This window comes from Paramacrobiotus metropolitanus, unplaced genomic scaffold (assembly GCF_019649055.1).
Source record: "Paramacrobiotus metropolitanus isolate TYO unplaced genomic scaffold, Prichtersi_v1.0 Parri_scaffold0000140, whole genome shotgun sequence".
Lineage (NCBI taxonomy): Eukaryota > Metazoa > Tardigrada > Eutardigrada > Parachela > Macrobiotidae > Paramacrobiotus > Paramacrobiotus metropolitanus.
The window spans coordinates 1-16,698 of NW_026570360.1; the positions used below are offsets into that span (position 1 = coordinate 1).

Below are 16,698 nucleotides of genomic sequence, written 5' to 3' on the forward strand. Positions count from 1 at the left end.
AAGCACTCGCTATCCCGAGTTAGCCCGAAGTTATTTAGTATCCTTCAAAGGAAAACGTTATCTGTATGGCATTGGATCCAACAGTCGTAATTCGCTATACCACATCCACAATGGGAAGGATATTATCATTTTGACTACATGCCGCCATGGAAAGCAGTCGAAGGAACTACGAGACGAACGTTGCGATCGAGATGATTCTCTTTACGACCGGTAACGCGGTGACAGCAAGTAAATGGCGTCCGTAACAAGGGTGCATTTAGTTTTAGAATTTTTCTAGAAGTATTCACGTGGGCACCTTTTTATTATTTTTTGAATCCGTAGTGGACACGGTGCTGCTTAACAGTTAGGTGCCTATACCTATAATAAGCATGGGTAGGAAGAGCTGCCTGAACTGTTTCCTGTCTCTGCCGAAACCACCGATTTTTTTAAAAAAATTATGCGGCATAAATCGGTTCTTGGTGCGCCATCGTACCGTGGTTTCGATTTCATTCATATACGTCGCTTCCTGATACTTGTACCAGTTGTACACACCTTGTCTGTGATTCCACAACGCCTTTGTGCCGGAGCTTATTTATAATATTATGTGTTGTTAAGTTGGTGTAGGAATTATTGGTTGTTGTGATAAATGCATAACTCATTCACGAAGCCTTGTTACAGGTACGATTACCAAACTCTGCTGGATAATACCACTTTTGCCTTGTCCTCGGGGTCGGCGACTGGGTTCCTTCCGGTTTTGGAATCACTGCAAGCCGGTTGTGTTCCTGTAATATTATCAAACGATTGGGAGCTGCCTTTCACCGAAGTGATAGACTGGAATAAAGCAGCGGTCATGGCGGACGAACGACTTCTGACACAAATTCCTAGTCTGCTGAGATCCATCCACTTCGACCGGATACTTATTTACCGCCAACAGACTCAGCTACTTTGGCGACAGTATTTTTCTTCCATTGAAGAATTGTAGTAACGACTTTGGAAATTGTTCGCAACCGCGGCTACCGTGCGGCGCGCGAAAGACTATTGGAATAAGTGGCCGGCAATGGCCATGTCACAATTGACGCATATTGAACTGGATAACTTTCACCGAGGATTCATTCATAATGTGCATAAACCACGGTTGTATACAAAGCAAAATCTAACGATCCTCGTCAACGTAACTAGCAAGCAAATTTGATGGGACGTTTCGTGCGGCTTTTGAAAGTCATTAACCGTATCGGATTTGTGGATAAGGTCATTGTGTTTAGCCCCTGGAAAGCCACAACACTGAGTACCCTGAACAGCTGGACCTGGTTGCGAACCCCTTCCGTGTGGAAGACGCACAGCTGAATTTCTCACAACTACAGCAAGTGTTCAGAAAAACGATCTCGACGGAAGGAGTTCTTCTCGTGCAGGACGACTGCAGTTTTACCTGGGAAGATTTCGAGTATGGTTTCCACGTCTGGAAGTCTTTTCCCAGCCGTATTGTTGGCTACCGGGCAGCCTCACACTATTGGGACGAGCCAAGCGAATCGTGGAAATATTCGGACAAACTAACTAACGAATATTCGCTGGTCTTCTGAAAGAAGCCTTTTTCACGTACAGTATTATGGCCTTCTCTGGCATTACAAAGAAAAGTGGTGCCGAATCTGCCCGATATTTGTTTGGATATTCTGCTAAATTTCCTGGCGGCGAGAATCACAAGAGTGCCGCCTGCGCGATTGACCAGAAAAATGTCGGATGAGGATTCTATAACTTCTGACATGGACAGGTATTGGATAACGGTACGCCAACGGGTGATTGCATCAATGAATTGGTGCAGTTGTTTGGTTACATGCCTCTTTTACGGTCATCTGTTGTTTATAATCCTGTATTGTATAAAGATAACGTGTCCAGCTACAGGAAAAATACCGCCAGCTGGAAAACAGTTTGAAAACCGCACCATAGATTTTTTGTTCTCTTTTTCGCTATGATCTCAAAATGTGCATTGTAGTATTAGTTTACTGTGTTGTCATTTAAAAAAGCATTAAAATATGAAAACCTGGCGAGAAATTCATGTGTTGAGTAGCGGTAGCTAAATGTTTTATTTTTCGCCGTACTTGCCGCCTTTTCACTGCGATTCATTCACAAACCTATAAGAAAAATCTCGTGGTATGACTACTGACTGTAAACTGAAATACATGGTCGAAATCCTGTTGTAAACTCCCATCAAAAAAATTTTATTCTGTAGTCTGCATTAAAGCAAGGTTCATCATTACCTGGTACCTGCTTTTCTTTACACGGACAATAATGAGGAAGCATTTTACGGGCATGCAGCAGTAGCTGTTGTACAGTAATTTGTCTGCTCGTCTCAATTAAGTTCACACAATAGAGAGGTGAAAAGAATTCGTGAACGTAGATAAAAGATGGCTTTTAATTTGGATGCAACGTTACATTCTTATCCTCGGCACAAATCATTATTGTCCTTTCGTGTGTGTCGGATTCAGCAGGGCTAGCAATAAAGTGTGACCACGGGGAGCCGGTCAATTGGCCGAAAGCGACACTTTCACTTCCGCCAAGTAGTGGTGAATGAGGATGGTTAACGTGTCCAGATCAATTTTACCTTAATTATTTACCAGGTTGCCAGGACACGATGACCTGATTCCGATGATAAAAGCGGGCCACGGGCTTAGCTAATGGAACAGCACATTCCCGCCGCTGGATTGTAGGAGACATTTACTACACTCGTGTCTCTCGAGTTTATCATGCTTGCAGGAAGTCGGTCAGTTTCACATCCGACACTATATATGGAATCGGTACTCGCGGATCAGTTGTCCTGCGTTCGTTCGTTACGACTTATTTTGTTAATTCCGTTTGATTCGTATTAAATCGCCCGGCAAAATGAGAAAAATTTTTGTGCAAAAATTAATCTGATAGGTTGTATGCTTTCTACAATGGTATGTAGTTGAAATAAATCAGTACAGTACTTATGTGAACGACTCCTGAATTCGTCATCATTTAATCGGCTTTTATTTACAGAAAATTAATTAGAAATATGTACCAAACAGTGACGGCTGACCATACGGCAGAGTACTGCACTCATATTTTTTGGCGTACAAATAATTCTTATTGTTTTCAGCCGGCTGTCGGCACTGGCAGTGAGAAACAAAAAGTACGACCAGTTACATCTGTAGATATGTTTAAGTACGCATTTCTTCGAAAATTCTCTCTGCATCACATCTGTACAGTAGATCAATCAGCGAATCACTATACATTTTTGTTTCTTCACCTGCCCATCCTGTCGAGAAGGAACTGAAGAGCAATGCTGCATAAACTACAGTTAATTTTGCGCTTATTAACATTTTCTCCGATGCCACCCAACCGTTTAAGCACAATGCCCATAATGACCAGATGTGGCTAATGGCTTGTTCACGGGAAAACTATGTACCGAGTCGCGGAGTAATAAATGCAAAATTTCCCTCGACGGAGCAAGATGAGTGGTACTCGTACTGGCCATGAAGAACATGCTGTTGGTCTGGCGTGACAATAGGCGGAGTGGAGTGGCAGCGCTAATGAATATAATGGCCAGCAGGTATCCGTCGCTGGCAAGATGATGGGCAAAATTTGCAGTCTGCACCACCCTACTTGAAGTAGCGTGTTCCCGAGCATTTTCTCCCCTTCTCATAATACACTGCACTGCAGTCATACGTAGGCTGGGACTCCGCTGCTTTCTTTGCTTAATCACTTCACATTTTGCGCGTATATGGACGACGAGACCATTGTTGATCTTAGCTAAAGTATTCAGCAAATCATTTCAGACAGAAACGAAATTCAATCATCAGCAGGAACAATTGAGTGTCCCTGCTGGCGTGAGTGACCGCTGGTCAGCACATCTGTGCCTCCTTCCTAATTTGCACTTTTCCCTCTTCTGTGCAAATATCCAACAAGGCTGTTCTGCTAATGTGTCATATTTCGCCTCGTCCCATGTAGTTATCTGTTGTGAAATTGACAAATGGATCTGCGGTCCGTTGTCAGCGCCTCACTTACCTTATGGTTAGCAAGAGCAATAAAACTTAATTACTGCACAGAAAAAATAGCTACTGAATACAGTAGCTGCAACAAAATAAACCAAAAGGGACAGGTCCCGTTTTTTTATCGCAAACAACCTTCATGCTTTCAAAACTTTTATCGAAGTTCGCATAAAGCCATCCAAAAATTTTTTGAACTTGAGCTAATAACCGTAAAAATTTAACCTGGCCTGTTTGCGGTTTTATATCAACGGCGATGGTGAACACAAAAAAGCAAATGTGACAAAATTGTTAATATAAAATTATTAGTGCACTGTAGATCAAATCAATCTGCAGCAATATTTTCGCTTTTTGTTATTGACATGTAAGTTAGTAAGAACGAAAGGAAAATTTTAATCGCAGCATTTGAAATACGGTAATAATGCAACATGACGATGTGTATACTTCTAGAGTGACTGCATACTTACTTGTACTTGTTGTATCTGGCATAAAAACATTACTGCTTGTCCAGGGCGAAACGACAGGCTGCAGAACAAAGTTCATGACTCTATCGCGAAAATAATTAGGTACTTATGCATAATTTTGATTCAAATGGTCAAATTGAATCTGCTGATTAATGGCCAGTCCACATCAGGGTCTATTCGCAGTCGTTCTAATTCGACAAGAACTCACCATTAGTTCTCGGACAAGTAACTTATTTTATCGATTTTACGCTATTGCATCTCGAAACGTCCAGTGCCAAGCAATCGGGGCCGGAACAAAACCAAACCTTTACATTCAATATTTAGTTTTCCGCGAATATCAGAAGGATTATATTTATATTAGCTTATTATACCACCATTATAAAAAATATGTTCATCTTGTACTAGTACTAGTCATAGAACTAGTAGTATACGTACAGCAAAGATAGTGTCAAGGTGATAGTGTTTAAATAATCCTACTGTGTACAGAAAAATTATTCAGCGGTACGCGAACGCAAGAACAAACAGTAGCTGTTGCACTTTGAGAAATGCATAAAAGGTCACAGCGTTCCGTATAAGGTAAACGCGTCATTCTATAAACGTTTTTTTGAAATGAGCAGGGATCGTACATGTAAGTTGCAATTACCAGGAAAATATTCGTTATTGACAAAATTGTTTTAAATTGTATGTTTCGCATTCATCCTGACTTAAACATCTGATTCTTAGGGTTTGAAATGCACCATTGTTCACCATTTCACACGTTTATGCCAGCTAGCCTCACTGCACTCTACCCTGTTTAACTTTCCCAAGCTTCTGTTCTTGGGATATGCAATGGCTCAGATTCCTTTCAAACCGAAGACACAGAGATCGCCAGAGATACGGTAGTAGCCCTTGTTTTCGACATCATTGCAACACGTCCCACACTAATCTCTATACCTACATTTATTATTCACTCGTCCTTCTTGTTGAAAATCGATAATTTGCCCGGCTAAACGTTATGTTAATGTTCCGATTGATTGACTCCTAATTGACAGGACTAGTAAATACACTGCACCCACGGTCATTTTCCATTTCTCTAATAGCTGGCGCATTACTGACCAGAAGCTGGCTAGGTGTGACCGATTAGGCGGCCGGCGACCAATCAGCGATCGTGACGTTCCATATTTTGCACACAAGGCCCGCCCGCCTCATTTTCCGGGATGATTAATATGGTGATGGAGTTATCAGCAGCTTGTTAAATGCACTGGTCAGTCGCGTGGTAGCATTCTTCGGTCTTGTCCGCTCTTTCGTCTTGTGAGTGATCACAATCACGCACGCCCGTAAAACGGCCATTCTCTTCTGACTGCCCCGACATGTTAACGGAGTCATTTTGTCGCCGCAATTTGACAGATTATGATTAATGTGGGAATAATCGTTTGAAGTTTTTCTAGTATGCGGTGTTCGTTTCCGTTTTGAATTCATCTTCGATTTGATGCGAATTTGTTATTAAACTCAAGGTGCACTCACCGCATGCCGTATTCTCAGCATACTGCATTCCGGACTTAATCCTAGCTTTGTGAGAATAATTTGTCCAACCTGCTTTTCTGCCGGCAGACGAAAATTCGTCGAGGTAAGATTAAGACGCTTTGTTCTCTGTCAGCCAAATCCTTTTTGCTTGCTGTGTTCTTATTTGAAGAAAAGAGTCAGCAAGCTTTATCCATTGCAGTAGAGGAGGAATAATGGTTTTATGCCCGCTATTTTTCTGAATATTACAACATACACATAGTAAGCATTTACTACAGCTAAAATTAAGTCAGTATAGTAGTAACTTGTTTTTATTTTATGTCCACATGATTGACCGATGCTTGCCTGCACAAATACTGATTAAAACCATAAATAGTTGTAAAAAAATCTGCATAAACCAACTATTTCATGTATAAACCAACTAAATCAACCATTTCACTATAGGGAAATTACGTAGCCGTGCATAAGTTTAAGGTTATCCACTCTGCTTCAAAACATGTAGTGCGTAAGGAGTAAGTAAGCAGCTTTACAACGATTTGATTATGTTATAATCGGAACAGCTATGCGCGTGCCAGTGTACGGAACCAACGACAAAAAATTTTTGCTCTAACTAACATGAGATTAAGTAAACTTAGTAAAGTAAGTATTAACGTATTAAGTAAACTTCATTAGATTGCAATCTAAGTTTCTGATTTATGGGCGTTTATGCAGAGTATTATCACATGTGTTGCACTAACGATATAGAACTATTACACAAGCAGGTATTTCCAAATTTCCACTATTCGTTCCATTGCACAACAGTTGCTGATGTTGTTCTCATATGATATTATTCAGTCCCCAGTTTCAATTTCACAAAAGCCAATAATTTAATACTCTGATCTATTTCAGCCAACTCAATAGGCAGAAGAACCATTGCGTACTTGTTGTATCTTGTTGTAAGATAATTTAGATGTTCAAATTTTAGGTAGATAATTGATCACCTGAAACCTGCTGGCTATTTATTTAAGTATCGAAAATTTGCGTTTTAAATATTAGCATTAGAGTAATTATTTAACAGTATCCGAGAAACCGGTCATTTTCGCAAGTGAAAATCATGCAAAAATAAGTGTGTTTTTCTTGTTAGCTCATTAATCTAATGGCCTGAATGTTTTCCACTGAAATCTGGATATAACTGAAATCTTGCGTTATTTGCCAGCCTTACTTTTAGATAGCAGCAACATGTACGCGCCGAAGCAGAAGTATTTGTTACTCGAACGATCGCAGTTGATTGTTCTGAAACACAGTCTGGATCATCCAGGATTGCGTTGTGAGACAGTGAGAGCGCATAACGGAATTGTGTATATTTGGTTAAGCTGAGGAAATTGAGTCCAGATGAACTGGCCTGTCCGTGCGAGAGCAAATTGAATTTCGCTCTACCGAAGGAAATGGTCGCTGCACCATCCCTTCAACGGCTTCCATTAAGCCCTGCAGTTCGATATACAGATATCCGCCGAATAGCCTTTGTCCCAACACTGACACCGCATACTATAGTGGCGTGTAATTCAAATCGTTTCTGCTTTTTGTTGTTAGGTTTACCCAGCTTAAAATGGCTGTTCTTTTGCCGGTTGGCGTTTGGCTATTGACTGTAATTCTGGTGGAAATGGATGGTGTTAATGGGAGTTTGCAGCCGGAAACTGTACGCTGCGAATTGTTAAAGATTCCGTTGTGCCGGTCACACGTGCCGTACAATTACACCATGATGCCCAATCGATTCCATCATGAAACACAAGACGAAGCCGGCCTAGAAGTTCATCAATTCATACCGCTAGTGCACACAAAGTGCAGTCCGGAACTGGCCAAGTTCCTCTGCAGCATGTATGCGCCCATCTGCATGGAGAATTTCCACCGGCCTATTCCCGTTTGCCGATCCGTGTGTCTGCGTACCAGGGCGGCCTGTGAGCCGGTTATGGCACAGTATGGTTTCGAGTGGCCTGAGAGGATGCAGTGCGAACAGTTCCCGAGTATAAAGAAGACGGTGATCCGGAAAATCTGTGCATGGACTGGCTCAACGGCTCCGTGCCGGATCAGCCGGAAGCGCGACCAGTGCCACCGCCCCGGAGCGGCGGCAGCACCAAGAGTACCAAAACTCCCATTTCTTCGTCATTTCCGCCGCCTGTTGTTGCAACCTGCCCTCCCTGCAGTTGTCCTAAGGATTTATCCGTGCCAGCGATTGATGGCACCAGTTTTGCGGGATTAGCCGGCTGTGCAAGTCCCTGCCGGAGTCCATTTCCCAGCCGCAATGAGTGGATGATTATCGAATATTGGATTGGTGGATGGTCTGTGTTGTGCTTTGCCTTGACCTTTTTGTCCGTTCTTACATTCCTGCTTGACCGAAAGAGATTTTTGTATCCGGAGAGGCCTGTCGTCCTTATTACCGGGTGTTACCTGATGGTGTCACTGGGCTTCGTATTACGACTGTATTTTGGGCATTCCGATGTTTCGTGCAGCGGAGGAGCTTCCAGGCACGGTGATATTAGCAGTTGGAAATGCACCGTGATTTTGTCCTTCTTTACTTTTTGGGATGGCCAGCTGCATATGGTAAGCTATGCTGTAAATCTGTTGTCCACAGACATGAGCACATCCAAAATTAATAATGAATACATTGAATGAGATCAATAATAAAAACTGGGGATTTCAAATTCACGGTGGCTTGTTAGATAACTTAGATGCTCGCCGGCGACGCCAGCTGCAAAATCGTAATGTCCAAATATATATGATGTGCAAAACATTGCGATCACCTTAGAATTTTTGAAGACGGCTCAGATAGTAATTTTTTATAAAATAGGAACACAATAATTGTTTAAATAAATAAATATTGCTGCTTTTGCACGGAACTGGTAAAGTTTGTAAAACTTGAATGTATTAATCGTCTTGATCACTTGTGCCGGAACTGCTTTCTATGACTGCATATTTCTAGTTTTAATTGGACATAATTTGTAGGTGGGTGATTCTGTCTTTTACGTGGTACTTATCGACTGGCCGGAAGTGGACGACGGAAGCGCTGGCTGCGCACTGGAAATGGTTCCACTTAGCAGCGTGGGGACTGCCACTGGGCTTTACCGCTGTCGTCCTGGGAACACATTCCGTCGACGGCGATCCGGTAGCCGGGGTGTGCTATGTCGGCATGCATGACCCCAATGACCTCTTGGTCTTCGTGACGGCACCGCTGGCTGTTTACTTAGTGATCGGAGCCGGTTTCATACTGCTGGGAATGTGCTCTTTGTGGGGCGCGCACTCGCAGAAGGGTCGACTGATTTCCCTGTCCGACAAGGAGGAACACCAGCGCTTCCACCACCAGATGAACCGGATTGGGGCCTTCGCCATTTGTACGTTCGTCCATTTTGCCACTTTCCTTGGCTGCACAATATATGAAATGCTGTATCGAGAAGACTGGGAACGGACGACACTGTGCAATTGTAAAGGAAGTGGAAGCCAGCCGAATGTTTCAGTATTATATATCATCAAATATTTAGCGATGTTGGTTGTGGGTGTTATTTCTGTGGGTTGGTTTCTGAATTTAAAGACGGTAAAGTCTTGGGGTTTTGTATGTTGTGGATCCCGCGCAAAAGCCCAGCAAGTAATTGCGAAGGCTGATGAGTATACTTTGACCAAATCAACGGATCCATTCCTGCGACTGCAGTGTAAATACTCGTTAAACGCGGTATAGCTCCGTGGCAGTTCGCGCTGTGTCTGATGGATCTCAATTTTGAAATTCTCCGTTCAGAAAGCCATACAAAGTGGTCAATGTTCTTTGTTTTTGTTGTGATACATACTGTACGACGATTGTTGAACGCGTACATTATTATGTGTTATATGTTATGTTAATATAAATAAAGTTGAGTATTTGTATGGTGTTTTCATAATGGCACCGAAAACGAAAGCCGACGCTTAGTTAGACGACAATTTGGACGCTCAAGACGGTACTTTTGTTATCGCATATCGTCACAAGGAAAGCAATAAGCATTTCAGTATTCCGCAAATCTGAAGTCAGTAATCCTGCTTCGCAGGTTGCAAAACTGAACTTCATCACAGTGTCAAAATAAATAACAATACGCCAAGTAATTTGCCATTCATATTTTAAACCCCTAAGACTTAAGCAAAACACTGCATTTCACTGATGACTAACTTATATAGGCATTTGGACGCCGAATTTTAAGTAATGCTTATCGTCAGTTATAACAGGGCTAAATTACGTAAAAAACATCGAAAGGATAGCATTGGTTTGTTATTTAAAAGCGCTAATAATTTAATACAATACTGTATGTTGATAGTTCTGGTACCAGTAATCTAAAGTGGGATAACGAGACAGTTGAACCTAAATAGGTTTTTCTGTATGTCTTCGCCAAACTTTTTCTACCGGATAGACAAAAGAATTTAAACCATTGACAATTAGTGGCATTAATCAAGCGGTCATCAAACTGACCTACCAAAAACTGAAATATTTCGCAATACGCCACGTCATCATGCAGGCATTCTATAAAAAATGCAGGCGGTTCGATCGATAACGCCGACACGATCTACGTATCGGTCATTCAAGCACACATAAAATATTGCAGTCAACAAAATAACTATGATATTTCATATATATATATATATATATATATATATATACGTCACTGTACGTATATCGACTACAAAAATATTCAAGCAGACATTAGAATTATTTTATATACACATTAACTTAAATTGTCTTGAAATGCTTAATATGAAATTAGAATGGAAGAAGCAGGCAGCTTTGAACTTTATTGCCATTGGCTTGGCTTGGAATTTCCATTGGCTTCTCGATTATGTCGGTCCGCCGCTTGTGCACGACATTGCTTTTCTACATTCAGTGATGGCCAAAATAAAACTGTTCGGATTGCGAACTGCTCCCATCTGCATAGAAAGGCTGATCTGGTTGGAGGATGATGTATGGTAGCAGCGCAAGTAGAACGTCGCTTGGTCAGGCAGGGAATTGGGAATAGGTCGCTTACACTCGCCGGGCTGCGTTTGGATTTGAAGCTGGAGTCGGGCGGCTAGCAAGGAGTAAAATGGCTTGCGCAGGTCCTTCCACAGAACGTCCGGCCAGCTTATGTTCAATTTGCTAGCGATTCGAGGTTGCCACACGGAAATCGCTACCGGGTCAGTTTGAGTATTGAAAAACACGTCAGCGTCCACCTGGCGAGAATAAAGCATGTGCACAAGATTCTAATTATCACCTATCTGTACGGTATTTCAAGGTTTACAACTACAGTATTGTATAAAGCTTCGCGCATACACAATACTATAATTATGTCCAATACTGCAACGCAGTTTACCGCCATTACCTCTCAGTCGGATATATAACTGAAAATTTTTTGCGAACTCAAACTTTGTTTAAGGCTGAAAATTTTACATATAGTAACAAACACGGAGCCACGACCTTTCGGTACAACCTTGTCGCACAAAGGTTTGCGAGCCGCGTTGCTGCAACCGTCCCGTGCTACTAAAGCCATGTTTTTCAACTAATTATAGTGTGGAAATGTAGTGTGGAAGTGCAGGATATCGCGAATGGTAATTATATTTGTGGAAGCAATCGTAGCACAGGTAAAGGTCACAAAACTGTGGCTGGGGTATCGATAACCTAAACATTATCACTGTAAATAATTCTAAAACGCAAAGAGCTGCGCTACGCGGACTGTTAATACACCATTCGATGCATTTTCCTAATGACGTACGAACGTACGAATTCATGGTAATTTTCCGTACGAACCAAAACCTCTCTGGTTAATATGATTATGAAAGTATATACCGTATCATGAATTATGAAAGTATAATATACCGTATTATGAAAGTATATACCGTATCATCCGCATTTAGTAGCTATTAGCAGTTTTCATGCGCTCTGTTTGTGAATTTTTAAAACGCAACAGGCTTTGCGCCAAGTACCGAAGTAGCAGCTAAATCGAATACAAAGATGGCAAGCGTTCGAAACCTTCATTTTCAGTTTGTTTTTAGTTTCTACCTGCCATATTCCACCATAATATCCAGTGCGGAATGTTTTCGGGTCACCACCGTCCCTCGTTTCAATCCAAGCAACACGTCTCATGAATTCGTGGTCATCGTTAAATATCCGGGCTCGGCTCAATCTGCCAATAGCGGATTCAATGGCATATTTACCCGTACTTTCCATAGTAAGATCTGACTGTCCACCAACGAGCCAAAACAAAGAAGAAACTGTTGCTAAAAGCACCCCTGCGGTTACCCATCTTTGGCGGTAAAACATGATTATTTCTGTTTTCGTAAACTACAGAATATTTGCTGTAAAGGTCAACAGGTGGCAATACGACAGCAGTGCGTGCCATGCGACGGGAAAACATTACGTAGTTGTATGCAGTGCATATAAGGCTGTATCAAGCGAACGCCTAAAGGGATCCGAACACTGAAACAAGTTTAGCACAATGCGGCGTTTGGTCTGCAACACAGGTTCCATAAAACAAAGCGTGAGAACTTTTCCGGAAGCATGCGTAACAAATGGTGCCATGCAATAATGTGTCTGTTTTGTATCTCATCCTCGTAAAACTGTTTAGTTACGTCCTTAATCGCAACCGATCACAGTGGCAAATCCTAAAACTTATGTTTGCACGGTTTGTTTTATATATGTTGTGATTCCCGTGGACTCTGCGTTTTTTTATATGTTGCATAGTGCATACTTAGTCTTCTAGCCTAATTGTTTATGAGTTTTTTACCATAAGGTCATTCGCTAACGGAACAAATTGACTTCAGCAGGTATCATTTTCGCGTTTCTATAATCAGTTTTACTTTCAAAGCAGCAGGCGTGCTATTATTCATTAACCTAAAAAGCAACACCATTCAAAGTCTCGTGCAAGGCTTTTCGTTAACAAATGTAAGTAGGAAGTCACTTTAGAGGAGCATTGTACACCAAGGTCGTGATGTAGCAAGTTTTTTTGCGAGAAATACAATACGTATCTACAACTCGTACTCCAAATTACTCATGGAATGTGCTTAATGTAACGTAATGATTGTCTGAACGGCTGTTTTTCGTGTAGATGCGAAATCATTATTGACACACTCACACGGAAGTATGGTAATTTCGCTTTCACACGACACAGATTAATCCCTTCGATACTCTGCATATTATATAAAAGTATTGTACGTCGCGCGAAACAGTTATTTTTATTTAGCAACGTAAATGTCGCAGCAACGTAAATACTTCAGTAATTATGACGAAAAAAATCGTTGGACCAATAAACTGGCAAGCAATCTTGAACAAAATAGGGCTGTAGTTATCCATGTTTCAATATATTTCGTGGTACTGGAAAGGCTCTGCACGATTAATTGATAATCTTGCATTTTGACTAGTACTAGATTTAATGACTATTTAAAATTAAATCGTTCTCGCATGCTCATATATTACCCGTATTTTTTATATTCTGAAAGTAACAGAAAAATATAAGCAATTAGGCGAATTAGCAGGATACGAAGTAATAAGAAAATTTCTTGGGTGCCGCATTGCATCCATCGGCATTATCACAGTTACAAATAGTTCCTTCGAAGAACTCTTTGCTTTTATCCTTGCCCAGCTTCACATCCACGCACTCATGATCCAGGGTCCTAATAGGCGCTTCTTTGAATTTTGTTAAATGCCCACATCCATACCGTTTTGCACCGTACACTGAAAAATTGAATATTCTCTATTAGGCATTTATTTTAATTAACGCATTGCGCCGAGTTTATATGTAACAGGTAAATAAATCCTTGCCGCTGTTAATATGGGTCGCAAATTTTGAGCAGCCATGAACAAAAATTGTATTGGCCATACTACAGTAATTTTATATTGCATTAATGTCACTGCATAAGTGCATATTACGTACTAAATTGCAGTTTCATTGCTTTCTTGGGCAGAAACGGACTAATTTGACAAGCCAAATTTTGCAGATTATATCAATAAGAGTCGGTTTCACACACATAGCCATACAAGAGATATATACAGTAATTACACCCGACTACAGTAAGACTAAATGTAATTGCATTGTATTTTTAATGGCACACTGACCTTTCCCGTGCCCATAAGCGACGTCCCTTTAATTTTGTAGCACGAAAACGGCTTATCGGGATCTAGTGATACTTCCAGCGGTGTGGGATTCTTGGAATGCCGGGTGTCCGTTGGAGGTATATAGCAGTCGTACGGTGTGGCTAAATTGGGCTTGAAATCCCGGCAGTAGTTGTTGTAATCCGTTGGGTCACACTTGTAACACCGCAGTCCCTCCCGTCCAGATGGGCCTTCTTCCTCCGAACTACGGATATATACATGCAAATGTTAGAATTGTATCAGCATAAAAGCGACAACAAAACAAGCACATGTGTTATTTTGCACACTGTTTGGTGTACCACTGTACGGGTTTTCAACGTTAACGAGCCATCACGATGATTTTCAAACGGAAAAGAATCAAACAAGGAACACGTGCTCAACGTGGCAAACAAGTGGCACTTCACTTCCAGACAGCTTGCTGCAGCAATACGGATAATTCGTATCGCAAGTACTCAATAGATTTGCAGTGAAAAGCAAAACAATAATCATATGTTACGATTATAATTACCACGGACAGTCACATAATGTGCAGAATGTACCAACAGTTACTTAATGTTGCCCATTAACAGTTGCAAAGTATTGTTATATGTAGTACTATATACTAGGCTGCCTATTGACTCGCGCAAAAAGAGAAACACTTAACAATCAATAATATTTTACTTTCAACAGTATAAAATTTATAGTTTTCCAAAAGTACAATGAAGCGTATAAGCTCATTTGGGCAATATTTCGTTTCAGTTACCTGGAATCGTGTGCACCATGCTTGGGTTTGGGCGGTTTCGGGTGCTTATCAGCAAAAGCATAAGTAGGAAAGAGAAGTACCATCAAAAGGACATTAATGTATACGGCATGCCAGTGGCCAGTTCCCATGATTCCATCCCTTCCAGTACAAAATAATATGGGCAATCCACTGAAAATGCATATAAGGTCAGCATGCGAAACGACCTGGGTCGTTGGTCAACGCTGCCATAATCCGTGCAGGTCAGTTGATATTGCAGGGATTAGAGTATAACAAAGTGGTGTACAGGTTGTTTTAATTATTTTCTTCAAGAAACAACCAAGTCAAGTGAGACCAACCCGGAGCCGATAGGTAAGAAACTTGGTATATGCAGCAAACAGCTAATTCAAGTATTACATATTTTACCCAGTCAGCCAAAGTAATCCGCTTACTGGCAGCGCTAAGCAGCTGGTTACATTGGAGTTGGTTTTAAAGATGTCAACAGTTGCTTTTGGAGAGTCCTTGGCCAGCCATTTCAAGACTAAGCTCTTTGCACACTCTCTCACGATACGTTGTATTGTATATGTGGTATGTGTACGGAAACGCTAACAGACGCTGCTCGAACAATGCCTCGTGCACAAAGAAATATGCCTTTTTCTTTTTACGCTTTTCAACATCCAGCCACACTTTGCAAGCCAGCGTTATGATAAAAACCGCGCCAACAATTAAAAATCGCTTAATCTATGGGTCCTGTAAATAGATAAACAGAAGCGTGGTTCGCTTGCATGAAAACCGAAATCCGAAATTCTAAGCCATTGTTTACATTTATGTATCCAGTTTGACTGCAAATATTTGCACTCCTTTACAACGCTTACAAATCAACATCGTGTCCTAACACTCGCGGTTCCACGCCGCCAATGTAGTAGGAACACTCTTTTTCTCTTCGCCAGCGCAAAAAAAACTTCTGTACAGTCATTGCAGTAAAACATGTATCGGATTAAGGGTAGTGCAAAGAATGGCGATACACTACATTTCGAAGGTCACATGGACAGGCCCCGGTTCTACGGCAAGCAATTTTTTGACGTGCTTTAGACATCATCGGAGCATAAAACGCCGTCTTTAGAACGGCATGTTTCAGTATACTTATGGAGCCCCTTTTTTATGTACATTTTCACGTCTAAAATACATGGTCTACGGAACTATAATATGGCTTTTGAAATTCGAAAATAACCATCCAAAAGACATCTTTTGGATGAAGAAGACATGGGCGCTTTTTCTCGAATAGAACCGGGTAGGTTAATTCTCACCGATAAGCTGCTTAACCACACAAAGTGTACAGGAAGGTGCAGATGCAGATCTATACAGCACTTCTATAAAAAAACTGTTGTGACCAAAACTGGAGAACATCCATACGGCTATTCTAACAACTTGAAATATGTACGTTATTAAACTTACTCTAGATCTTTGGTTCACTTTTGGTTGGTAAACATATATTTTAACCATCGGCTGATTATAATATTATGGCGATCGTAAAATGATTAATGTAAATCAGTGATGTCCTTCCCTAAAATTTCTTGACTGATGGCGACTGAGATAATGACTAACTCTCTGGACTAACCTATACTGGGTATGTGGATCTGCTATCAGATCTCCAGCAGTATAAGTACTCGTAATTAAGGCACTGTTCATGCAAACTCTGGTTATGCTCGCAACAGCACGAGCCGACTTGGCGTTATGGTTAAAATGTTCAGTTCGCACATATTCCGACCCGCGAACCGTCACCTTTCGAAGGTGTTCGCGACACAGGCTGAACCAAGCCACTCGCTTTGAGGTGACCTTGCGTGACTGCTTTACTATCTGCGTTTACATAATATTGTTTTGTACTCGTGCAAACCCCCACGTAGCTGTAACATACAGAGTGGCTTT

The 16,698-nt window shown here is 41.3% G+C and overlaps 2 protein-coding genes and 2 pseudogenes across 2 annotated transcripts; 2 read left to right on the plus strand and 2 right to left on the minus strand.

The window, feature by feature from the left end:
- The first annotated feature begins 4 nt into the window (after positions 1–4).
- On the plus strand, positions 5–1,906 carry LOC129599198 (exostosin-1-like; annotated as a pseudogene).
- Positions 1,907–6,011: 4,105 nt separating this feature from the next.
- On the plus strand, positions 6,012–9,718 carry LOC129599227 (frizzled-8-like). The gene is given in 4 exon segments (XM_055497403.1): positions 6,012–6,050; positions 7,514–7,932; positions 7,935–8,445; positions 8,924–9,718. Coding segments are annotated over 3 exon segments (1,641 nt in total). The 5' UTR covers positions 6,012–6,050; positions 7,514–7,529; the 3' UTR covers positions 9,651–9,718.
- A 638-nt stretch (positions 9,719–10,356) lies between these two features.
- LOC129599224 (uncharacterized) lies at positions 10,357–12,301 on the minus strand. The gene is made up of 2 exons (XM_055497398.1): positions 11,967–12,301; positions 10,357–11,140 (listed from the first exon to the last, which is right to left on the minus strand). Exons 1-2 carry the CDS (start codon positions 12,225–12,227, stop codon positions 10,769–10,771), a joined length of 633 nt encoding a protein of 210 aa, XP_055353373.1. The 5' UTR covers positions 12,228–12,301; the 3' UTR covers positions 10,357–10,768.
- A 1,130-nt stretch (positions 12,302–13,431) lies between these two features.
- On the minus strand, positions 13,432–14,932 carry LOC129599228 (uncharacterized; annotated as a pseudogene).
- Between the last annotated feature and the right edge of the window lie 1,766 nt (positions 14,933–16,698).

Bases quoted from the DNA above. Each gene is read 5' to 3' on its own strand.
- LOC129599224 (XM_055497398.1), bottom strand. From the start codon at position 12,227: ATGTTTTACCGCCAAAGATGGGTAACCGCAGGGGTGCTTTTAGCAACA. The intron at 11,141-11,966 runs GTAGAAACTAAA...TATTCTCGCCAG, and splicing joins ATTATGGTGGAATATGGCAG to GTGGACGCTGACGTGTTTTT.